This window comes from Salvelinus alpinus, chromosome 20, assembly GCF_045679555.1.
Source record: "Salvelinus alpinus chromosome 20, SLU_Salpinus.1, whole genome shotgun sequence".
NCBI classification, from domain to species: domain Eukaryota; kingdom Metazoa; phylum Chordata; class Actinopteri; order Salmoniformes; family Salmonidae; genus Salvelinus; species Salvelinus alpinus.
The window spans coordinates 10,267,233-10,292,190 of record NC_092105.1 but is presented as its reverse complement, the minus strand read 5'-3'; the positions used below and the strand labels follow the sequence as shown (position 1 = coordinate 10,292,190).

At 42.6% G+C, this 24,958-nt stretch overlaps 1 protein-coding gene across 2 annotated transcripts; it reads left to right on the top strand.

Moving 5' to 3' along the window:
- Nucleotides 1-17,625: 17,625 nt before the first annotated feature.
- LOC139546282 (protocadherin-8-like) lies at nt 17,626-24,353 on the top strand. 2 transcript variants are annotated; one of them, XM_071354465.1, is made up of 4 exons: nt 17,626-21,516; nt 21,648-21,718; nt 23,342-23,466; nt 23,745-24,353. In XM_071354465.1, the coding sequence occupies exons 1-4, from the start codon at nt 19,153-19,155 to the stop codon at nt 24,095-24,097; spliced, it is 2,913 nt and encodes a 970-aa protein (XP_071210566.1). In that variant the 5' UTR covers nt 17,626-19,152; the 3' UTR covers nt 24,098-24,353. The 2 variants fall into 2 exon arrangements, with proteins under 2 accessions (XP_071210566.1, XP_071210565.1); XM_071354464.1 differs by having other exon boundaries at nt 23,339-23,466.
- Nucleotides 24,354-24,958: the final 605 nt, after the last annotated feature.

The following is a 24,958-nucleotide window of genomic DNA, read 5'->3' as shown; positions in this document are numbered from 1 at the left end:
TAAAATACAGTAGAATAGAATACAGTATGTAAACATTATTAAAGTGACTAGTGTTCCATTACTAAAGTGACCAGTGATTCCAAGTCTATGTACATAGGGCAGCAGCCTCTCAGCTGCAGGGTTGAGTAACTGGGTGGTAGCCGGCTAGTGATGGCTATTTAACAGTCTGATGGCCTTGAGATAGATGCTGTTTTTCAGTCTCTCGGTCCCAGCTTTGATGCACCTGTACTGACCTCTCCTACTGGATGGTAGCGGGGTGAACAGGCCTTGGCTCGGGTTATTGATGTCCTTGATGATCTGTGACACCGGGTGCTGTAGGTGTCCTGGAGGGCAGGCAGTGTGCCCCCAGTCATGCGTTGTGCAGACCGCACCACCCTCTGTAGAGCCCTGCGGTTGCGAGCAGTGCAGTTGCCGTACCAGGCAGTGATACAGCCCAACAGGATGCTCTCAATTGTGCATCTGTAAAAGTTTGTGACGGTTTTAGGGGCCAAGACAAATTTCTTCAGCCTTCTGAGGTTGAAAAGGCGCTGTTGCGCCTTCTTCACCACACTGGCTGTGTGGGTGGACCATTTCAGATTGTCAGTGATGTGTACGCCGAGGAACTTGAAACTTTTCACCTTCTCCACTGCGGTCACGTCGATGTGGATAGGGGGGTGCTCCCTCTGCTGTTTCCTGAAGTCTACAATCACCTCCTTTGTTTTGTTGACGTTGAGGGAGAGGTTATTTTCCTGGCATCACTCTGCCAGGGCCCTCACCTCCTCCCTGTAGGCTTTCTCGTCTTTGTTGGTAATCAAGCCTACTACAGTTGTGTCGTCTGAAAACTTGATGATTGAGTTGGAGGCGTGCATGGCCTCACAGTCATGGGTGAAAAGGGAGTATCAAATCAAATCAAATGTATTTATATAGCCCTTCTTACATCAGCTGATATCTCAAAGTGCTGTACAGAAACCCAGCCTAAAACCCCAAACAGCAAGCAATGCAGGTGTAGAAGCACGGCGGCTAGGAAAAACTCCCTAGAAAGGCCAAAACCTAGGAAGAAACCTAGAGAGGAACCAGGCTATGAGGGGTGGCCAGTCCTCTTCTGGCTGTGCCGGATGGAGAATATAACAGAACATGGCCAAGATGTTCAAATGTTCATAAATGACCAGCATGGTCAAATAATAATAATCACAGTAGTTGTCGAGGGTGCAACAAGTCAGCACCTCAGGAGTAAATGTCAGTTGGCTTTTTATAGCCGATCATTAAGAGTATCTCTACCGCTCCTGCTGTCTCTAGAGAGTTGAAAACTGCAGGTCTGGGACAGGTAGCACGTCCGGTGAACAGGTCAGGGTTCCATAGCCGCAGGCAGAACAGTTGAAACTGGAGCAGCAGCACGGCCAGGTGGACTGGGGACAGCAAGGAGTCATCATGCCAGGTAGTCCTGAGGCATGGTCCTAGGGCTCAGGTCCTCCGAGAGGGAGAAAGAAAGAGAGAAAGAGAGAATTAGAGAGAGCATACTTAAATTTACACAGGACACCGGATAAGACAGGAGAAGTACTCCAGATATACTGTAACAGACTGACCTTAGCCCCCCGACACATAAACTACTGCAGCATAAATACTGGAGGCTGAGACAGGAGGGGTCAGGAGACACTGTGGCCCCATCCGATGATACCCCCAGACAGGGCCAAACAGGCAGGATATAACCCCACCCACTTTGCCAAAGCACAGGCCCCACACCACTAGAGGGATATCTTCAACCACCAACTTACCATCCTGAGAGAAGGCCGAGTATAGCCCACAAAGTACAGGTGTACAGGTGGGGGCTGAGCATTGAGGATCAGTGAAGTGGTGGTGTAGTTTCCTACCTTCACCACCTGGGGGCAGCCCGTCAGGACGTCCAGGACCCAGTTGCACAGGGCGGCGTTCAGACACAGGGCCCCTAACTTAAAACTTCTTAGGGATAGGGGGCAGTATTTTCACGTCTGGATGAAAAGCATGCCCAAAGTACACTGCCTGATACTCAGGCCCAGAAGCTAGGATATGCACATTATTAGTAGATTTGGATAGAAAACACTCTGAAGTTTCTAAAACTGTTTGTAAGTATAACAGAACTGATTTGGCATGCGAAACCCCAGGGAAAAGTTTTTTTGAGGTCAATCTGTTTTCCATTAGGTTTCTATGGTAAGCACTTTTTAATAGGAATCTGCTTGCAGTTCCTATGGCTTCCACTAGATGTCAACAGTCTTTCGAAATTGGTTGATGTTTTTCTTTTGAGAAATGAAGAAGTAGCCCTGTTATTTCCATGTGTCACTCCAGGTGGACTCTAGTCTTTTGGTGTGCGCGACCTGGAACGCGCTTCACTTTGTTTTGGTCCGGTATTGAACACAGTTTATCCCGTCTTAAATTTGATCGACTATTTACGTTTTAGGATACCTAAAGTTGGATTAGGAAAGTTGTTTGAAATGTTTGTACCAAGTTTACAGGTAACTTATTAGATACTTTGTAGTCATGTTGGGTGAGTTGGAACCGGTGTATTTTCTGAATCAAACGCGCCAAATAAATTGAAATTTTGGGGATATAAAGAAGGAATTTATCGAACAAAAGGACCATTAGTGATGTTTCTGGGACATTTTGGAGTGCCAACAGAAGAAGATCTTCAAAGGTAAGGCATGAATTATATCGTTATTTCTGACTTTTGTGTAGCACCTGCCTGGTTGAAATATGATTTTCATGTGTTGGTATGCGGGGCGCTGTCCTCAGATAATCGCATGGTCTGCTTTCGCCGTAAAGCCTTTTTAAAATCTGACACTGCGGCTGGATTAACAAGAAGTTAAGCTTTATTTTCATGTATTACACATATATGTTTTGTGAATTTTTATTATGAGTATTTCTGTTTTTGAATTTGGCGCACTGCAATTTCACTGGATGTTGTGAAGTCAATCCCGTTACCGGGATTCGAGCGGGAAGGGATCACTAAGAATTATTGATGAGCTTGGTGGGTACTATGGTGTTGAAGGCTGAGCTATAGTCAATGAACAGCATCCAGATGGGATAGGACAGTGTGCAGTGCAATGGTGATTGCATCATCTGTAGATCTATTGGGGCGGTATGCATATTGAAGTGAATCTAGTGTGTCAGGTAAGGTAGAAGTGATATAATCCTTAACTAGCCTCTCAAAGCACTTCATGATGACAGAAGTGAGTGCTACGAGGCGATAGTCATTTAGTTCAGTTAGCTTAGCTTTCTTGGGAACAGGAATAATGGTGGCCCTCTTGAAGCAAGTGGGGACAGCAGACTGGGATAGGGAGTGATTGAATATGTCCATAAACATTCCATCCAGCTGGTCTACGCATGCTCTGAGGACGCGGCTAGGGATGCCGTCTGGGCCGCCAACCTTGCGAGGGTTAACACGCTTAAATGGCCAAAGAGAACGAGAGCCCACAGTCCTCTGGAGCGGGCCGCATCTGTGGCACTGTGTTATCCTCAAAGCGGGCGAAGAAGGTGTTTATCTTGTCCGGGAGCAAGACATCAGTGTCCGAAACATAGATGGTTTTCCCTTTGTAATCCGTGATTGTCTGTAGACCCTGCCACATACGTCTTGTGTCTGAGCTGTTGAATTGCTACTCCACTTTGTCTCTGTACTGATGTTTTGCCTGTTCACCTTACTGAGAGAATAACGACACTTGTATTTGTATTCAGCCATATTCCCAGTCACCTTGCCATGGTTAAATGCGATAGTTCGCGTTTTCAGTTTTGCACAAATGCTGCCATCTGTCCACGGTTTCTGGTTTGGGTAGGTTTTAAACGTCACAATGGGAACAACATCCCCAATACACTTTCTGATGATCTCAGTCACTGTTATTCTCAGAGGCAACCCGGAACATATCCCAGTCCACGTGATAGTTTTAATCTTGAAGTATGGATTCTGATTGGTCAGACCAGCGTTGAATAGACCTGAGCACGGTACTTCCTGTTTGAGTTTCTGCCCATAGGAAGGGAGGAGAAAAATGGAGTAGTGATCTGATTTGCTGAAGGGAGGGCAGGGGAGGGCCTTGTAGGCATCCCGGAAGTGGAAGTAACAGTGGTCGAGTGTTTTAGCAGCGCTTGTACTACAGTCAATGTGTTAAGAGAACTTCGGTAGCGTTTTCCTCAAATTTGCTTTGTTAAAATCCACAGCTACAATAAATGCAGCCTCGGGATATGTGGTTTCCAGTTTTCACAATGTCCAGTGTAGTTCCCTGAGGGCCGTCGTGGTATCAGCTTGAGGGGGAATATTCTGAGGATGGTAGCTGACTCTTTAGCCACTCCTATCTTTAATTTCTTTAATCTGAGCCTAGAGGAAAGTCTTTGTCCTCAGTTCTAGAGGGAAGACAAAGTCATTCCGCTACCTAAGAGTGGTAAAACGGCCTTAACTGATACTAGCAGCAGACCTATCAGCTTGCTGCCAGCTCTTAGCAAACTGGAAAAAATTGTGTTTTACCAAATACAATATTACTTCTCTGTAAACAAATGAACAACAGACTTTCGACATGCTTATCGAGAAGGGCACTCAACATGTACTGTAATGACACAAATTACTGACGCTTGGTTGAACGAAATAAAAGGATTGTGGGAACTGTGTCACACCCTGATCTGTTTCACCTGTCTTTGTGATTGTCTCCACCCCACTCCAGGTGTCGCCCATCTTCCCCATTATCCCCTGTGTATTTATACCTGTGTTCTCTGTTTGTCCGTTGGCAGTTCGTCTTGTTTGTTCAAGTCAACCAGCGTTTTTATTCTCAGCTCCTGCTTTTCCCAGTCTCTCCTTTTCTCGCCCTCCTGGTTTTGACCCTTACCAATGAATGGTGTGGCTGTTGAACAAGTTGAAGAGACTAAATTACTTGGTGTCACCTTAGATTGTAAACTGTCATGGTCTAAACATATAAATTCAATGGTTGTAAAGATGGGGAGAAGTCTGTCCATAATAAAGATATGCTCTGTTTTTTGACACCACACTCCACAAAGCAAGTCCTGCAGGCTCTAGTTTTATCTTATCTTGATTATTGGTCAGTTATATGGTCAAGTGCTGCCAAGAAATACCTTGTTAATCTGCAGCTGGTCCAGAACAGAGTGGCACATCTTGCTCTTCATTGTAATCAGAGGGCTAATATTAATCATATGCATGCCTGTCTCTCTTGGCTAAGAGTTGAGGAAAGACTGACTGCGTCACTTCTTGTTTTTATATTCCAAATAGTTTGCATAGTCAACTTACACACAGCACTGACACACACACTTACCCCACCAGACATGCCACCAGGGGTCTTTTCACAGTCTCCGGGTCCAGAACAAATTCAAGAAACTTACAGTATTATACAAAGCCATGAGTGCATGGAACTCCCATCTTATATAGTGCAAGTGAATAGCAAACCTGGTTTAACAAATAAAGCAACACCTCACGGCACAACGCCTCTCCCCCATGTGACCTACTTGTTGTGTGTATTTATTGACATGTATGTTTAACTGATAGATGCACACACACACACACACTACATGTTAATGTTTTTAAATGTATATAATTTGTAAAGTATTTTGTCTGTAATGTCGTTTTCGTTATGTGTCGGACCCCAGTAAGACTAGATGTCACCGTTGGTGTCAGCTAATGGGGATCCCCAGTAAGACTAGATGTCACTGCTGGTGTCGGCTAATGGGGATCCCCAGTAAGACTAGATGTCACCGTTGGTGTCGGCTAATGTGGATCCCCAGTAAGACTAGATGTCACCGTTGGTGTCGGCTAATGAGGATCCCCAGTAAGACTAGATGTCATCGCTGGTGTCGGCTAATGGGGATCCCAGTAAGACTAGATGTCACTGCTGGTGTCGGCTAATGGGGATCCCCAGTAAGACTAGATGTCACCGTTGGTGTCGGCTAATGGGGATCCCCAGTAAGACTAGATGTCACCGTTGGTGTCGGCTAATGTGGATCCCCAGTAAGACTAGATGTCACCGTTGGTGTCGGCTAATGAGGATCCCCAGTAAGACTAGATGTCATCGCTGGTGTCGGCTAATGGGGATCCCCAGTAAGACTAGATGTCACCGTTGGTGTCGGCTAATGGGGATCCCCAGTAAGACTAGATGTCACCGTTGGTGTCGGCTAATGAGGATCCTAAAAAATCAACAACAACAAAAATGTATCTGTCTCTCTCTTCATAGCCTTCATTGAAAATGTTCTATCTACTATAAGTGTATATATGTACAATGGGGAGAACAAGTATTTGATACACTGCCGATTTTGCAGGTTTTCCTACTTACAAAGCATGTAAAGGTCTGTCATTTTTATCATAGGTACACTTCAACTGTGAGAGATGGAATCTAAAACAAAAATCCAGAAAATCACATTGTATGATTTTTAAGTAATTCATTTGCATTTTATTGCATGACATAAGTATTTGATACATCAGAAAAGCAGAACTTAATATTTGGTACAGAAACCTTTGTTTGCAATTACAGAGATCATACGTTTCCTGTAGTTCTTGACCAGGTTTGCACACACTGCAGCAGGGATTTTGGCCCACTCCTCCATACAGACCTTCTCCAGATCCTTCAGGTTTCGGGGCTGTCGCTGGGCAATACGGACTTTCAGCTCCCTTCAAAGATTTTCTATTGGGTTCAGGTCTGGAGACTGGCTAGGCCACTCCAGGACCTTGAGATGCTTCTTACGGAGCCACTCCTTAGTTGCCCTGGCTGTGTGTTTCGGGTCGTTGTCATGCTGTAAGACCCAGCCACGACCCATCTTCAATGCTCTTACTGAGGGAAGGAGGTTGTTGGCCAAGATATCACGATACATGGCCCCATCCATCCTCCCCTCAATACGGTGCAGTCGTCCTGTCCCCTTTGCAGAAAAGCATCCCCAAAGAATGATGTTTCCACCTCCATGCTTCACGGTTGGGATGGTGTTCTTGGGGTTGCACTCATCCTTCTTCTTCCTCCAAACACGGAGAGTGGAGTTTAGACAAAAAAGCTCTATTTTTGTCTCATCAGACCACATGACCTTCTCCCATTCCTCCTCTGGATCATCCAGATGGTCATTGGCAAACTTCAGACGGGCCTGGACATGCGCTGGCTTGAGCAGGGGGACCTTGCGTGCGCTGCAGGATTTTAATCCATGACGGCGTAGTGTGATACTAATGGTTTTCTTTGAGACTGTGGTCCCAGCTCTCTTCAGGTCATTGACCACGTCCTGCCGTGTAGTTCTGGGCTGATCCCTCACCTTCCTCATGATCATTGATGCCCCACGAGGTGAGATCTTGCATGGAGCCCCAGACCGAGGGTGATTGACCGTCATCTTGAACTTCTTCCATTTTCTAATAATTGCGCCAACAGTTGTTGCCTTCTCACCAAGCTGCTTGCCTATTGTCCTGTATCCCATCCCAGCCTTGTGCAGGTCTACAATTTTTCCCTGATGTCCTTACACAGCTCTCTGGTCTTGGCCATTGTGGAGAGGTTGGAGTCTGTTTGATTGAGTGTGTGGACAGGTGTCTTTTATACAGGTAACGAGTTCAAACAGGTGCAGTTAATATAGGTAATGAGTGGAGAACAGGAGCGCTTCTTAAAGAAAAACTAACAGGTCTGTGAGAGCCAGAATTCTTACTGGTTGGTAGGTGATCAAATACTTATGTCATGCAATAAAATGCTAATGAATTACTTAAAAATCATACAATGTGATTTTCTGGTGTACCTATGATAGTGTACCTATGATAAAAATTACAGACCTCTACATGCAGGAAAACCTGCAAAATCGGCAGTGTATCAAATACTTGTTCTGCCCACTGTATGCATGTATGCATGTATGTATGTATGCATGTATGTATGTATGTATGTATGTATGTATGTATGTATGTATGTATGTATGTATGTATGTATGTATGTATGTATGTCTGTATGTATGTATGTATGTATGTATGTATGTATGTATGTATGTATGTATGTATGTATGCATGCATGTATGTATGTATGTATGTATGTATGTATGTATGTATGTATGTATGTATGTATGCAGTAAATCTTGTAGAGAGGATAGGGAGGATTTAAGTGTATGCGCAGTACTTAAACAAATTGCCAGGGACACATCTTTAGGGGCCTCATTTTGTCAGTAAAATAAATACTTCCCAGACAATAAACATTGTCATTATCAAGAATGATTCTACAATATACTCTGCAATATGTTTTCTGAGAAGGGTATATTTCTTGTGTTATATCTCCATTATTATTAAACCTGAGATCAACCTCTCCTTTCTCACACCAAGCCAGCAAAAAAACAAAACATTTCCCAACAATGCAGCATACATTTTTCCAATGTAGAACTCCCATCTCAATGTTGCCATCTCCTGGTGTAACGAGCGGTTGTTTCTAAAAGGGATCAGCCTTCTGTATCGTCAAGCCTTGTGAAGGGACTGATTACAGCCCTCAATGGCCGGTTGGCCCAGGAGTCCACCCCCAGTGGCCAGTCCAATGGTGGCTGTCAGGCCCAGGCAGACTATGGATTGGGTAAGGAGCCAGGGAGGGGGTTCACAGCCAAGTCTTACCCAGTCAGAGTGTCGTGTGGCTCTGCCAATGAGAGGCTATTCACCAGCATCAGATAACATTGAGCAGGAAATTGCTTCAAGGAGAGGCAATATTTTTAGGATAGAAATATCTAACTCCATAATATATTCAGTGGGAAGGAGAAAAAATCCTGGTCCTTGAAAATATACAAATTAGCATACATGCACAGACGCACGCATGTACACATGCACACACAAACACATACATACACACACATCTCTCCTGGTTTTAATAAAACAAGCATCCCACAGAGAATAAAATATATTCACCACCTGGCCAGCCAAACAAACAGTGATTTACCCTGCCCGATAGTCACTGACAGAAAGCTTCAAGGAATATACAGTGAATAGTGAGCACATTGCAGCTTCAGATAAAACACATTGCGATATGGAAATATGTAATTAAACTAGGATTTATACAAGCTGAACATGCCAGTTTGTAAATGTGGAAAATCCCAATTAAAATGGAATAAGAATAGCCATGTGTCGTGTAGAATATGTAATATGTATCAGTAATCAAAACATATTCCATGGAATATCTTTGAAAGTAAAAGGATACAAATATGTGCTGTATACCTCTGATTTTCCAAGGTTCTCAGCCGTGTACCTTGAGGTGGTGAAATTCAATATAAACCATGAAATGTAAAGTCAACCTAATTGGATTGCAACATCCAACACAGAGGTCTACCAACACAGAGTGAAGGGCCCCACGCTTCACACCCATAACGTTACAACTGATTTCAAATAGACTCTGACGGCATATAAAAAAAAAAAAATCAGTTCAGGAGCTCCAGTCAAAATCCTATCTCTCTCATTTTAATTAGTTTGTGTTGTGTTGCTATGATCTGCCAGGAGAAGATGTACTTTGAGACAGGTGCTTCACACACTTGTTTATTATTCATTAGTCGGGCTAGGTATTGATCAGAGACTGCATGAAATGTATACGTTGGAAAAGGAAAAGGGCAGGTCACTAGGAGGATTGGCTCTCGCTCTAACAACGCCAGTGTCATCGGATGTCATCAGCCATGATGGCTCGGCAGCAGCAGGGAGGCTTGTGGCCTGGAGATGGCGTTCTCTCCCCTGGTTTTAAATACAGGCCTTTTGATTCAGACGGCACTGGCACCATTGATCTTCTTGTAAATTCTCACAATTTACAGTTTTTTTTCTTGTGGATTATTTGTGCTACAAACGTGTCTGGAAATATTCTTTAGTGATGCATAGTGTAATGTTATTATACTCTTTGACACTGAATACTTGCTTGTCGCTTGTCCCCAAGTGGCACAGCGGTCTAAGGCACTACATCTCAGTGCCAGACGTGTCACTACAGTGCCTGGTTCGAATACAGGCTGCATCACATCCGGCCGTGATTGGCAGTCCCATATGGTGGTGCACAATTGGCCCAGCGTCGTCTGGGCTTGGCTGTGGTAGGCTGTCATTGTAAATAATAATTTGTTCTCAACTGACTTGCCTAGCTAAATAAAGGCTCAATTAAAAAATCACAATTGAACAGCTATTTTTTGTGGATGCGTCTGAGTTGATGGTAGTGTCTGTGTCATAGAAGCAATGCTCTTTCAACAGATGAACAAAGAAAATTCACATTTCAGTCCTCTGAAAAGAACATGATTTCACAAAGCTACAAAATACTAATTGTGACTAGAATCATTCTTTGAAGAAGAAGGAAGTCGTTTTACAATGGGATTGGAGTAGAGGAGGGTTTGGGATGTTTACAGTATGATTGGTTCTAGAATAGAAATGTCTCTTCTGACCTGTGTTTTTAGAGGATTTACAACAACACAGTGTTTCTCTCTAAAGGTCTTTATAGATGGAGCGTTCTGTGGCCAACATAAAGAAATCCTAGAAACATGTTAGCATCCACATTAATGCATTTGTTTCTATCCATTCAATTGAGCCATAATAGACAAATACATTTTTCACAAAATAATGAAATAACACCATACTTGCGTTAAGCATTTCATTACAACAATTGATCTTTGTTTTTACGTTTTCCTTGATGTATAAACATTGCATGCAATACAAATTTCAGGAATAGCAAAGTAGAGTCTTCCATTGTAGCTAACTTGCATGTTTACAACAAGAGACAAGCTAGCCACAGACAAAGAGAATTAGCTCAACCATATAAGGACTAAGGGAAGAATTATAAAATGTGACAGAATGCGTGGTGTTACTCTGAATAGTATGCACAGCATTTGGCCAGTTGTATTGCGTTGGAGGCTGGCAGGGATGATCTGTGTTTTGGAGCTATGTGGATCCTGTGCCACACTAAAGGACTCAGGAGACCACAGAGACCACTAGCCAGGCTACAGAGAACACTAGCCAGGCTACAGAGACCACTAGCCAGGCTACAGAGACCACTAGCCAGGCTACAGAGACCACTAGCCAGGCTACAGAGACCACTAGCCAGGCCACAGAGACCACTAGCCAGGCTACAGAGACCACTAGCCAGGCTGATCTTCTGACACTTCCACATCTGTTGCTCTCTCACTCCCACCCATTTGTCCCACTGACTGGGGGGGGCTACAACACACGGTTGAGGGATAAGCTTTAGCTTTATCTGGCTTTCAGACAGCCCAAATGGCTTATATTAAACATGGCTGTCGCACATAACACATGGCCTCCCATGGCCCGAGGAGGGACATGTATACCCCCCCACTTAATAGACCACTTGAGGTGACAAGTAAAATGAGGAAACTGATGAGGAGATGTCTTAGCCTGTTTTCAGCCATTGGAATAATTTGAGATGAATTAACTGACTGATTCAGTATATTCAGAATAATCAATCATGTTTTGCATATTCCTTTTTCAAATCGTTCAAATATAGATTTTTTTTTTTTTGTGGAATTTGTATTTATTTAAATAAACAGTCCCCACAGAATCGTATTTCATACATGTCAGCATACTGTCAACAAGCTGTCATTTGTCGGGCTGTCATGTCAGTATAACTGTACAGGGTATAAAATACAGACAAACTTAACAGACAAACACTGCTTTATTCATTTTTAACTTAACCAAACCAGCACAACAGGAGGAGGAAAACCTGAAAATGTTAAGCATGTCTCATTGTATATGATGAAGTGGTAGCCTTACATCACCTGGCCTTGGCAAGGACACCGTTATAGAGCAGTATGAAACGTAGCTAACAGGAATGCTATCCAAAAGGTTGTTATTTATGTTCTGTTCAGGGACATTTTGTCCCAGTGACATATGCTAAAGGATTAATGCCTACGGTGTCACCAAAAGCCTGGTCCTGTGCCACACCATCGTGGCTGTTTGGACATTGTAAAAAATGTTACAAGGTGGAGGAAGAGAGCAGGTCTGCTGTTTGGAGCCCAAACTGTTGTCAAATGGCCCATATTGGTATCAGTGTTAAAGGCCTGTTATTAGAGAGACAGAGCGTTCCTAAAAATTGCTACTATGATTATTGTGTTATGGCATGCCAAGAAGAAGATTAACATTATTCTTAACTTTAATTAAAATCCCTTCAGTCTACAGCAGATGGTCTAATTCATTAATCTACTCTAATGCTCTTACTGTCGCCACACAGGTCCTAATCAAGCTGTGATCTGCCTTAATCACCAATCTTAAGTGGCAAACAAGTATCACTCCTAGGCTACTTTTACAAGAAAAAAAGGTGCTATGTAGAACCTAAAAGGGTTCTTCAGCTGTCCCAATAGGAGAACCCTTTGAATAACAATTTTAGGTTCCAGGTAGAATCCTCTTGGGTTCCATGTAAAACCCTTTCCACAGAAGGTTCTACCTGGAACCCAAAAGGGTTCTACCTGGGACTAGAAAGGGTTCTTCTATGGGGACAGCCAAAGAACACTTTTGGAACACTTTTTTCTAAGAGTGTAGCCATGCATCATTAGTGATGGGACTATTTCCTTCACGGTCTACTCTGGTGGCGTGCTACATTGGGTCACAGTAGCAGGTTCTGGTGGCGTGCTACATTGGGTCACAGTAGCAGGTTCTGGTGGTGTGCTACATTGGGTCACAGTAGCAGGTTCTGGTGGCGTGCTACATTGGGTCACAGTAGCAGGTTCTGGTGGTGTGCTACATTAGGTCACAGTAGCAGGTTCTGGTGGCGTGCTACATTGGGTCACAGTAGCAGGTTCTGGTGGTGTGCTACATTGGGTCACAGTAGCAGGTTCTGGTGGCGTGCTACATTGGGTCACAGTAGCAGGTTCTGCTGGTGTGCTACATTGGGTCACAGTAACAGGTTCTGGTGGCGTGCTACATTGGGTCACAGTAGCAGGTTCTGGTGGCGTGCTACATTGGGTCACAGTAGCAGGTTCTGGTGGTGTGCTACATTGGGTCACAGTAGCAGGTTCTGGTGGCGTGCTACATTGGGTCACAGTAACCCAGATAATGCAGATTTAAAACACATGAAACATGACACTGATCTCTATTACTACACTGTTAGAAAATAGGGTTCCTAAAGTGTTCCAAAGGGGTTCTTTGTGGAGGGATAGGGTTCTACCAAGAACCATTTTGATCAGAATAACCTTTTTTGGAAGACAAAGGTTCTTTGGAAGGCAAAGAGTTCATCCTAAGAACTGTTTTTAGAAGAAAGGGTGCTTTGAGGCAAGAAGAGTTCTGCATAGAACCATATATAATATTTCCCAGCGCGCTCTATTGCAGGAAGATTTTCAGAATTGTTTGTTTTACTTGTAATATCTGTGTTTTTGCATTTACATTGATTAGTTTATATATTTTATGCTACACAAAAATAAATAACATACATGTATCTAAACTAATCCAATCTGATGGATCTATTGCACCCGTTACTGAGATGGTTGTTCCAGTTTAGAGTGATTGAGATAGTCTCAGTATTCAATCTACCCTACCTTGGAAGTCATTCTGAAAGCATGTTTAGGTGGATTACAATTCCACCTGTTGGATATCCTAACTCTGGTTGGATTCCAATAGGAATTATACTTCACTTTGCCAGCCAGTATAATGTGACTTTCAGGCCTGATGTGGCCTGAAAACCAGGAGATTCCTAACACCACTGTGTTATGGTTTAACTATGACAAAGAAAGGCTTTGTGATATATGTTAGGCATTGTAATAAATCATAACATTTTAAAAGCTGGTTGGACTATTCATAGAGCGTTCTAGGAAGAACCCTCCAAAGATAAAAGGGTTCTTGGAAGAACCCTTCATAGGTGGTTCTAGGAAGAACCTTTAGATGATAAAATGGTTCTTGGAAGAACCCTTCATAGAGGGTTCTAGGTAGAACCATGTACAGGGGGTTCTTTGAAGAAAGGGTTCTACCCAGCACCAAAACTGGTTCCCCTGTGGGGACAAACCGAAGAACCCTGTATGGTTGTATTTAGCATCTTTTTTTCTAAGAGTGTATTATGTCTTTTTTTTAAAGAATTGTGAGGTAAAATAAGGTTTTTGATTGATGACTTATAGTATTATTCAGACAACAGTTCTCCTGTTTAGCGTTTTGTCAGAATAAAAGAATTGTTCCCTCAATGGTTTTGATCAAACATTAGGTTGATTCATGAATTGCTGGTCGTTAACCTTCGGAAAAATATGGCCATGCGAAATTCCACAAGTATGCGTGAGTGGTAGATAAGATTAACTCCTAAGCCTCTTAGTGACAAACAACTAATTGGGCACAAGTATCAATCAAACTCATTCACATTAGCCATGAAATCCTGGATTTCCACACCCGGCCAGTCTGCCTGTCCTGGGTAGAGGGCTTCTGGTCTTCCCAGTCTGCCTGTCCTGGGTAGAGGGCTTCTGGTCTTCCCAGTCTGCCTGTCCTGGGTAGAGGGCTTCTGGTCTTCCCAGTATGCCTGTCCTGGGTAGAGGGCTTCTGGTCTTCCCAGTCTGCCTGTCCTGGTGTAGAGGGCTTCTGGTCTTCCCAGTCTGCCTGTCCTGGGTAGAGGGCTTCTGGTCTTCCCAGTCTGCCTGTCCTGGTGTAGAGGGCTTCTGGCCTTCCCAGTCTGCCTGTCCTGGGTAGAGGGCTTCTGCTCTTCCCAGTCTGCCTGTCCTGGGTAGAGGGCTTCTGGTCTTCCCAGTCTGCCTGTCCTGGGTAGAGGGCTTCTTGCCTTCCCAGTCTGCCTGTCCTGGGTAGAGGGCTTCTGGTCTTCCCAGTCTGCCTGTCCTGGGTAGAGGGCTTCTGGCCTTCCCAGTCTGCCTGTCCTGGGTAGAGGGCTTCTGGCCTTCCCAGTCTGCCTGTCCTGGGTAGAGGGCTTCTGGTCTTCCCAGTCTGCCTGTCCTGGTGTAGAGGGCTTCTGGCCTTCCCAGTCTGCCTGTCCTGGGTAGAGGGCTTCTGGTCTTCCCAGTCTGCCTGTCCTGGGTAGAGGGCTTCTGGTCTTCCCAGTCTGCCTGTCCTGGGTAGAGGGCTTCTGGCCTTCCCAGTCTGCCTGTCCTGGGTAGAGGGCTTCTGGTCTTCCCAGTCTGCCTGGAGAGGAAAGACGTCATCTGCGATCTCTTCCAATGCTCCCAAAACTCAAACATGTTTATTCACACAAATGTAAACATGTTTTCTTTGACTATCATTAATTATTTAGTACTTTAATTATTCATGAAAAGACACACTAATGTACACTGTACAGTAGACTCAATTAATACTGTATAACAATATTATGCCTTGCAATTGTACAAGTAAACGTAAGTCGGGACCACCTTTACACAATCTTTACACATTTCTTCCCATGTTAATCAAAATTACTCCTTCAGTTCTGTTCGTGAAATAGCTTCAGCAGTGGTGGGAGTATAGCCCGAGAACAATTCCCTTGAATCTGTCAAATTCGTTCAGTTAGCAAGTTATGACAGCCTTTGGTTATTGCATTTCTATCCTCTCTGTTACTATGGATGAACCATGAGTACAGTGCAATATTATAACATCACTAATCACAGATCAGACTGTGCATGAGCTTATTTCAGAAGCTTACTGACAGTCTTTCAGGGTATTGTTTGTTAATGGAGAATCAAACAATGGGCTTAGCAGCTCCAGTCGAGTCCCATACGAGGGCCCATGTGATGGACAGTATGACCACATCATGGGCTAAGACTGTGAGTTCAATGGAACTAGCAGATCAATATATGTCATGGAAATCTTTGCACAAGACAGGTTATAATATTGACGGATCATTTACATGAACTTGTTGAAACAATATGTGCTACGATGAGATGGCAAGTCACTTGTAGCTGTGAGCTCAATTCAACCAAACCAGCATCTCTACGAGCTCAATTCAACCAAACCAGCATCTCTACGAGCTCAATTCAACTGAACCAGCATATCTGTGAGCTCAATTCAACCGAACCAGCATCTCTACGAGCTCAATTCAACTGAACCAGCATATCTGCGAGCTCAATTCAACTGAACCAGCATATCTGTGAGCTCAATTCAACTGAACCAGCATCTCTGTGAGCTCAATTTAACTGAACCAGCATCTCTATGAGCTCAATTCAACTGAACCAGCATCTTTGTGAGCTCAATTCAACTGAACCAGCATCTCTACGAGCTCAATTCAACTGAACCAGCATCTCTACGAGCTCAATTCAACTGAACCAGCATATCTGTGAGCTCAATTCAACCGAACCAGCATCTCTACGAGCTCAATTCAACTGAACCAGCATATCTGTGAGCTCAATTCAACTGAACCAGCATATCTGTGAGCTCAATTCAACTGAACCAGCATCTCTGTGAGCTCAATTCAACTGAACCAGCATCTCTACGAGCTCAATTCAACTGAACCAGCATATATGTGAGCTCAATTCAACTGAACCAGCATCTCTATGAGCTCAATTCAACTGAACCAGCATCTATACGAGCTCAATTCAACTGAACCAGCATCTATACGAGCTCAATTCAACTGAACCAGCATCTCTACGAGCTCAATTCAACTGAACCAGCATCTCTACGAGCTCAATTCAACTGAACCAGCATCTCTATGAGCTCAATTCAACTGAACCAGCATCTGTATGCTTGCACAGTATATATATTTTTCCCATCTTCAAATAAAATAAAATGACATACTAATGGTTTTAGGTACTGTAAAAACTTCTCAGATTGATGTTTCCAGTTTTCAGAATAAGAAGTGTGTGTGTGAGTGAGCAGACACTGCTGTAGTCATTGGTGGGAGGTTCAGTTTTGATTGAATTCCAGCCAGTTTAATTGATGGTGCAGTTGACAGCTAAAACCAGCCTCAAGCTATCACATTCTCTAATGTAGATTACCTCATGCTAAATTCTCTTCACCTCTTTTAACCAGAGTTAGTAGACCAACAAATGCTTAATGCCCCAGTGACTCTTTTTAAGTGTGTCGTTTTTAACGCCTTCCTGTGCTTGCTCCATTGGGTGGCTCAGACAGATTTAGCTCCAACTTAGAGGAAGGTGTCAGCCAGGCCTGAGCCCTTTGAAGCCCAAAACAGATTTTTTTTAATCAACACACACTAATCACCCATATGTTTGTCAACAGCCAGTTTAAAACTTCACATGAATGCAGTTCTGTTAGACTACTAGTAGGCTATGCCCCAATCATTGTTGTGGGCTAGTGTTAACTATGTGACTATTCTCATGTTGAATTAAAATGGGCTCGCGAGTGGCGCAGCGGTCTAAGGCACTGCATCTCAGTACTAGAGGCGTCACTACAGACTCTGGTTTGATTCCAGGCTGTATCACAACCGGTCATGATTGCGAGTCCCATAGGGTGGTGCACAATTGGCCCAGTGTCTTCCGGGTTAGGGTTTGGCCGGGGTAGCCCATCAAAAGTAAAGAAGAATTAGTTCTTAACTGACTTGCCTAGTTAAATTAAAAAAAATAAAGGTAGACTTGTTTAAGAAATTCTTTCAACCTCATATTATGTCCAGCACCATACCAGTGTGTAAATATGTGAAAAGTATGCATTTATAAGTTCTTCTAGTTAAGAGGATTAGAAGAAAGGCTCTAAATCAAGTAGGATTCATCAAGTTAATGTTTAATTGATTTTCCTGCTCACCGCTTCACCGCCACCTCACACTGTTTGAAAATCACAGTTTTTATGTTCATACTTTTGATGACATCATCCTTTTTAATGTTACATTTTTTTTTGCGCATATATAGAAACTGGTATGGTGCTGGAAATAATGACTGTAAGGTTGAAAATTGCTCTTTGAGTATTACAATCGGTGACTTACAATTTGTTTAAAAAAAAATCATTTTACAACATAAAAGTACTAAAATGCCATAATATTATTGGGTAGTTAATACATGGTTAATAAAGTATTCAGCTTATTTACAGTGAATAAATTGTACATATTTTTTAGGTAAACGGTGTTGATGATGATTATTATTTTTCTGTATTCATAAACAGACCAACACATCAGTCTAAAATAACCTCTGAATGAAAGTTATTTATTCAGATGGGGAAAGCCCAACTGGATTAAAGTTCTATTGAAGAAATGCTAATATACATGCTAATATACATGCTAATATACATGCTAATATTTTTTAGGTAAACGGTGCTAACGGTGGTAAACGGTGCTATACATGCTAATATACATGCTAATATACATGCTAATATACATGCTTCACTGTAAGGAAGTTTTTTCTTACCATTATCAAATTCCATTACCACACTCTAAAAAATGCTGGGTTGTTTGTTTGACCCGACAGCTGGGTTGAAGGAGTTGGGTTGATTTCTTTTTTTTAAAAGAGCAAGGATAGGTTGTTGAAGAAGGGTTATTGAGACATGACCCAGCAGGTCAGATCAGAAGACTGGAGGCGTAGTTTAGTAGGGATGTGGCTTTCAGATAGTTCATTTTAGCCACCTGTGACAGTAGTCATCTGTTCTGTTGTATAGTTATCACATGTTAAGGTTCAACATTAACCTTTTTGTAGCTTCAATGAGGCTTACAGAATTGTATGAGTTCCCTAAAAGCCTGCAAATCCCATTGTTGGATTAGATACCACCTTATTAAAACAGTAAGAAATAATCTTAATATTCTAGAAGAATGTGTAAAATGCAACAACAAAAATATTTGACATGATGAACAGGAATTACATTTACTCTCACGGGTGGTCAATAAGATCTATCTGAAAGCCACACCCCTTAATAAGCCATGTCTCCTGAAAATAACCTAAGGATTACATTTAAAAAGACCCAGCTGCTAGGTCAACCCAGCATTAAATTAAAGTATAAAATATCCAACTAATGGTTAAATTAACCCAGGTTTGAGTAATCCCAACAACCCAACTGGCTGATTCAAAAATAACTCAGCATGTGTTCTGTCCAATACCCACTGCTGGGTTACCAAAGAACACAAATCAGGTTGTTTTTAGCCCAGCATTTTTTAGAGTGCACTGTATTTAAAAAGACCATTTGCACACTGTCGAGGAGAAGGGTGGTAGCAATTGGCGCCAGCTGGAAACCAAACGTGCCCCATTTGGCTGGCCAGTTCAATGCCATTGGTCGGTGAGTCAACTAATTTGCATAAATCAAGGCTTATAGATCAACGCTCTCTTTGGACCATATCCAATCCAGTTGCTCGTGGCAAGGGAGCTCAACATCACAACAAGTTTACTTCCAGCTCGTTTTCTATATGAAGTTTTCTGTCATCATCATTGCACTTTAAAATGGGATTCTGCGGGTTTCGACGAGTTGGAGAGTGCGTGTTGCTTGCTGTTCTGTTCTACTCGGTTCAGTCTACGACTACAAGGTACTACACGTATGAAGAGGATGCGCCCGGGACAGAGATTGGAAATCTGTCTCAGGATTTAAAGATAGACCCAGCTGAGGACCCTCAAACATCTTTCCGCTTCATGCAGGAGACCAATTCGTGTGTGATTCAAATGAGGGAGATTGATGGACTTTTAACCGTTGGGGAAACAATTGACCGGGAGCAGCTGTGCCTGAGGTCTCCGCGGTGTCTTGTCACCTTCGACATAGTTGCCTTCTCCAAAGAAAAGTTTCAGCTGATTCACGTAGAGATCGAGGTAAGGGACATTAACGACAATTCACCCCAGTTTCTCCACAACGAGACGACCCTTGAAATATCCGAGAATGTTCAGGTGGACTCCCGATTCCCGTTGGACATCGCTGTTGACCATGATGTCGGCAATAACTACATCCAAAGTTACCATATCTCTCCCTCCAGCCATTTCATAGTTGATGTGCGCAGCAGGGAGGCTGGAGTGAAGTATGCTGAACTTGTGCTTGTGAAAGCAATGGACAGAGAGGCTGAAGATTCCTATACAGTTGAAGTGACGGCAACAGATGGCGGAGAGCCACCCAGGTCCGGATCAATGACTGTTCATATCAAAGTGCTGGATTTTAATGACAACAGCCCAACGTTTGAGCACAACTCACTAAAAGTTGAACTTTACGAAGATTCTCCTGTAGGTTACCAAGTGCTGAAAGTGCATGCGTTTGATCCAGATGTTGGCATTAATGGCGAGGTAGTGTATGGATTTGTAGAAGACACATCATCTGAAACAATGCGTATTTTTAATATAGACCGGATTTCCGGTGCTGTAACTTTAAAAACATTGGTTGATTACGAGAAGAAGATATCCTATGAACTGAAAATTAAAGCATCCGATTTAGGCACTAATTCTATTCCATCGACTTGCAAAGTGGTTGTTGATGTCGTAGATGTAAATGATAACGCACCAGAAATCACCATCAAGCCAAAGACCTCGACGAGTGACGATGTGGCTTACATCACGGAGGCCGCAGCGGAGGAAAGTTTTGTGGCGCTAATCTGCACCTCGGACAGCGACTCTGGCTCGAACGGTTATGTACGCAGTAGCCTACACGGGCACGAACATTTCAAGTTACAACAGGCCTACGGGGACAGTTTTATGATTGTAACAACCACCACTTTAGATAGAGAAACGATCCCAGAGTATAACCTCACTGTAGTGGCTGAAGACCTTGGAACTCCTCCTTTCAAAACCATCAAGCAGTATACCATCAGAGTGACGGACGAGAACGACAACGCCCCCCTCTTCAGTAAATCCATTTATGAAGTTTCTGTCCTGGAAAATAATATTCCCGGGTCATATATAACTACTGTTGTAGCACGGGACCTTGATCGGGGTAAAAACGCCAAAGTGTCATATAAACTCATAGACTCAGAGGTTGTCGGGGAGGCTTCCATTTCGACATATGTGTCTATAGACCCAGTGTCAGGGTCATTGTATAGCCTGAGATCTTTCGATTTTGAAACGCTCCAGCAGATTGAATTAACCATCCAGGCTGACGACAAGGGCTCACCTCAGCTGTCAAGCACATCCGTGATCAGAATCAAAGTTGTTGATCAGAACGACAACTATCCCTATTTTACCTTTCCCGTTATGCTTAATGACTCTGCTGAAATTCCTCTTCCTGTCAATGCACCATTGGGGTATCTGGCACTACGGGTCAAAGGTCAGGATGAGGATGAGGGTATGAATGGTGAGCTCAGCTACAGAATCGTACAAGGTGACTCTAAGATATTTTCAATCAATAAAGACACTGGAGAAATAGCTGTAAAACAGGGTCTGGCCTCTGCTATTGGAGACGTGTTGGAAATCAAGATTGCATTGAGTGACAGTGGGAGATCCCCTCTCTCCAGCAGTGCCACCATTCGCTTTGTTGTCACAGACTTGCAGCTCTCAGACGACCAACTTGTCATTGTATTACGGTCAAGTGATGAGAAAAGTGCAGGCTTGGATATTTCAGTAGTAGTAATCATTATACTCGGCGGGGGTTGTACTCTGCTGCTGATTGCCATAGCAACTGTTGTTATCACATGCAAACTGAACCGAGGAGGGAAGGACCATGACTCCAAGAGAGACGTGACTCACAGCCTGTTTGACTCCAGGCATCATCCCAGGCTCAACTCTGCAGAACCCAACATGTTTGGTGACCCAAGAGGTTTCCTCAATGAAAGGACTTCTTCATCTCTTGATGAGTCCAGCCTATATGAAGAGAAAAGTGGAGAGTTGGAGTCCCAGGTGGGTGAATTATTTGATTCCGTTTCAATAGTGTTTTGTATACAAGTGTACACATTAAAGTGTTGTACTACTCCTAATCCATGTAGCTGAAATGAATTCCCATCTTGTTCTCTCTTGTGTTTGCTCTTTAGATGTTCCTGCCTCCCAAGCCTTTCCAACCATCATCTGTGTGGCAAGGGGACAAATACTGCCCGCAAATTAGGTAAGAATACCGCCACATTCATCATATTATTTAATATTAATATTATTATCATCATATTTGGTATGACGTGCTGTTTAATCACAATTATTTACATAACGAGTCACTGGAAGGTACTTAACATTCCGTATGCATACTTCATGTGATTGCCGTGGTTGTCCGGTGAGAGGGGGTGGGAGGTTGCAGTGGGGGGTGGGAGGTTGGAGTGGGGGGGTGGCATGCTCATAAGAGAGAAGGGGTGGGGGGTTAAGGGGCTGGCATGCTCAAAAAAGGAGAGGCGGGAAACAAAGCAAACATCAGTAGTCAGACACAATATATATATTTGATTATATTAGCAGTGGCTAATATATTTGATTCTATTAGCAGTGGCTAATATGTTTGATTCTATTAGCAGTGGCTAATATGTTTGATTCTATTAGCAGTGGCTAATATGTTTGATTCTCTTAGCAGTGGCTAATATGTTTGATTCTCTTAGCAGTGGCTAATATGTTTGATTCTCTTAGCAGTGGCTAATATGTTTGATTCTATTAGCAGTGACTAATATATTTGATTATATTAGCAGTGGCTAATATGTTTGATTCTCTTAGCAGTGGCTAATATGTTTGATTCTCTTAGCAGTAGCTAATATGTTTGATTCTATTAGCACTGGCTAATATGTTTGCTTCCATTAGCAGTGGCTAATATGTTTGCTTCCATTAGCAGTGGCTAATATGTTTGATTCTATTAGCAGTGGCTAATATGTTTGATTCTATTAGCAGTGGCTAATATGTTTGATTCTATTAGCAGTGGCTAATATGTTTGATTCTATTAGCACTGGCTAATATGTTTGATTCTATTAGCACTGGCTAATATGTTTGATTCTCTTAGCAGTGGCTAATATGTTTGATTCTCTTAGCAGTAGCTAATATGTTTGATTCTATTAGCACTGGCTAATATGTTTGCTTCCATTAGCAGTGGCTAATATGTTTGCTTCCATTAGCAGTGGCTAATATGTTTGATTCTATTAGCAGTGGCTAATATGTTTGATTCTATTAGCAGTGGCTAATATGTTTGATTCTATTAGCAGTGGCTAATATGTTTGATTCTATTAGCACTGGCTAATATGTTTGATTCTATTAGCACTGGCTAATATGTTTGATTCTATTAGCACTGGCTAATATGTTTGATTCTATTAGCAGTGGCTAATATGTTTGATTCTATTAGCAGTGGCTAATATGTTTGCTTCCATTAGCAGTGGCTAATATGTTTGATTCTCTTAGCAGTGGCTAATATGTTTGATTCTCTTAGCAGTGGCTAATATGTTTGATTCTCTTAGCACTGGCTAATATGTTTGCTTCCATTAGCACTGGCTAATATGTTTGATTCTCTTAGCAGTGGCTAATATGTTTGATTCTCTTAGCACTGGCTAATATGTTTGATTCTCTTAGCAGTGGCTAATATGTTTGATTCTCTTAGCAGTGGCTAATATGTTTGATTCTCTTAGCACTGGCTAATATGTTTGATTCTCTTAGCACTGGCTAATATGTTTGCTTCAATTAGCACTGGCTAATATATTTGATTCTATTAGCACTGGCTAGTATGTTTGATTCCATTAGCAGTGGCTAATATGTTTGATTTCATTAGCAGTGGCATTGACCAGCAGAGTGTGAAGGACAGTGGAAAAGGAGACAGTGACTTCAATGACAGTGACTCTGACATCAGTGGGGATGGCGGCAAGAGGAACCTCAGCACCTTCCAGCCCTGGGCCAAAGGTGAGTTTACGACCTTCACAATTTACTACTGCAATTTTACAGTTCCTCGTAGCAGAATGATGAAGAGAACAGTTGACATTTTTATAGCTCTATATAGCACTGAAACTGCAGCGGATTCCACTGTGTCGGGATGACTCGCCCCTTCCACCACCAAAGTGTAGAACCCACCTGGCTATGTAACCCAGCAACAGCGAATGACTCTCAGTCACTTTGATTCTTTACTCCTTGGGCTTGGAAAGTAATTCTGTATGCGTGTGTGTGTGTGTGTTCTATTTCAGGTTCATTCCACGCCGCTAACACCCTCGCTGTGGATTGCCAAGGCACTTACTGTGTAATTCCAACCCAAAGCTTCCAGGCTCCCAGAGACAATGCATACACAATAGGTTTTATCCAAGCACCGGTCTACAACAATGCGCATGCCTATCCCCACTCCTGGAAAGACTCCGGCTACAACACAAGCATTCCCAAAGCAAGAAACACCATGCAGACATTCTCTAATCACACCGGCACCCTCCCGTCTTACTTCACACATCAAAAGAGACAATCTCCTGCCGGACTTGATGAAATTCAGGAGCACAACCAAGATATTACTACAGTGGCAACCATATCTGAAGTTGCCACCATTTTGTAAACAACCTGCTAAGTAAATATACAATTGGATATTTATAGATACTGTAGTATTCAGTAGATTTAGCAGATACGGGTCAAAGTACGCAATGCAATAAGGATGAAAAGGAACTTGACGCGTAATGAAAACACTTGATGTATATATTTTTTATTTGATTCAATTATGAAGATGTATATATTGATTTATTTCTTATTGTATGAACATGTTTGTGAAAAATGTGTTTTGTTTTATGAATAAACACAATGTTGAAACAATGTGAGATGTGCATTATGGTTTCCATGAGATAAGATAATTACACCATGCCTGTGTGGCCTCTTTACGGTCACACATCAAGAACTTCTCTCACTTGTCTGGACTTTCGCATTAACCCATATATAATCTTTAATATGTGAATGATAAGCTATATAAACATGCCAAACATTTGTTCATTATAATGGCTTACAGAAGAAACTGAATCAATATGCATCTGAGCAAAGTCCATTATGATGGCAAACGGTGTCCTAGAAATATATTGTGCTAGTTTAGACAAAATCATCTGCAAATCCAATCATGTAGTCATGTTTATAGTAATCACATGTTAGCTAATTCTTACGTAGTGCTACTAGGAAAGCCACCATGATGCTTGGCACTCAATTCCCAGTGATATTCAAGCGATCATCCTTTCATGCCATTGAAAAGCAGCAGTGAACTTTAATTAAAGAGACGTCTGAGGCATACAACTTTACTTCAGGAAGAGAGGATCCTAAACACATCTCTTGACTTGTATCATCAGCACATTTCTGTCAAAGTCATTTTCAGCAGCTTTGTGTTTCAATAAAGATGTGCCGTTGAAAATGAGTAGTCTATCAACATTACTTTGACACA

Coding starts and splice junctions, on each gene's coding strand:
- LOC139546282 (XM_071354464.1), top strand. CDS start 19,153: ATGGGATTCTGCGGGTTTCGACGAGTTGGAGAGTGCGTGTTGCTTGCT. Junction 21,517..21,647: donor GTGGAGAGTTGGAGTCCCAG/GTGGGTGAATTA, acceptor TTTGCTCTTTAG/ATGTTCCTGCCTCCCAAGCC. Junction 23,467..23,744: donor CTTCCAGCCCTGGGCCAAAG/GTGAGTTTACGA, acceptor GTTCTATTTCAG/GTTCATTCCACGCCGCTAAC.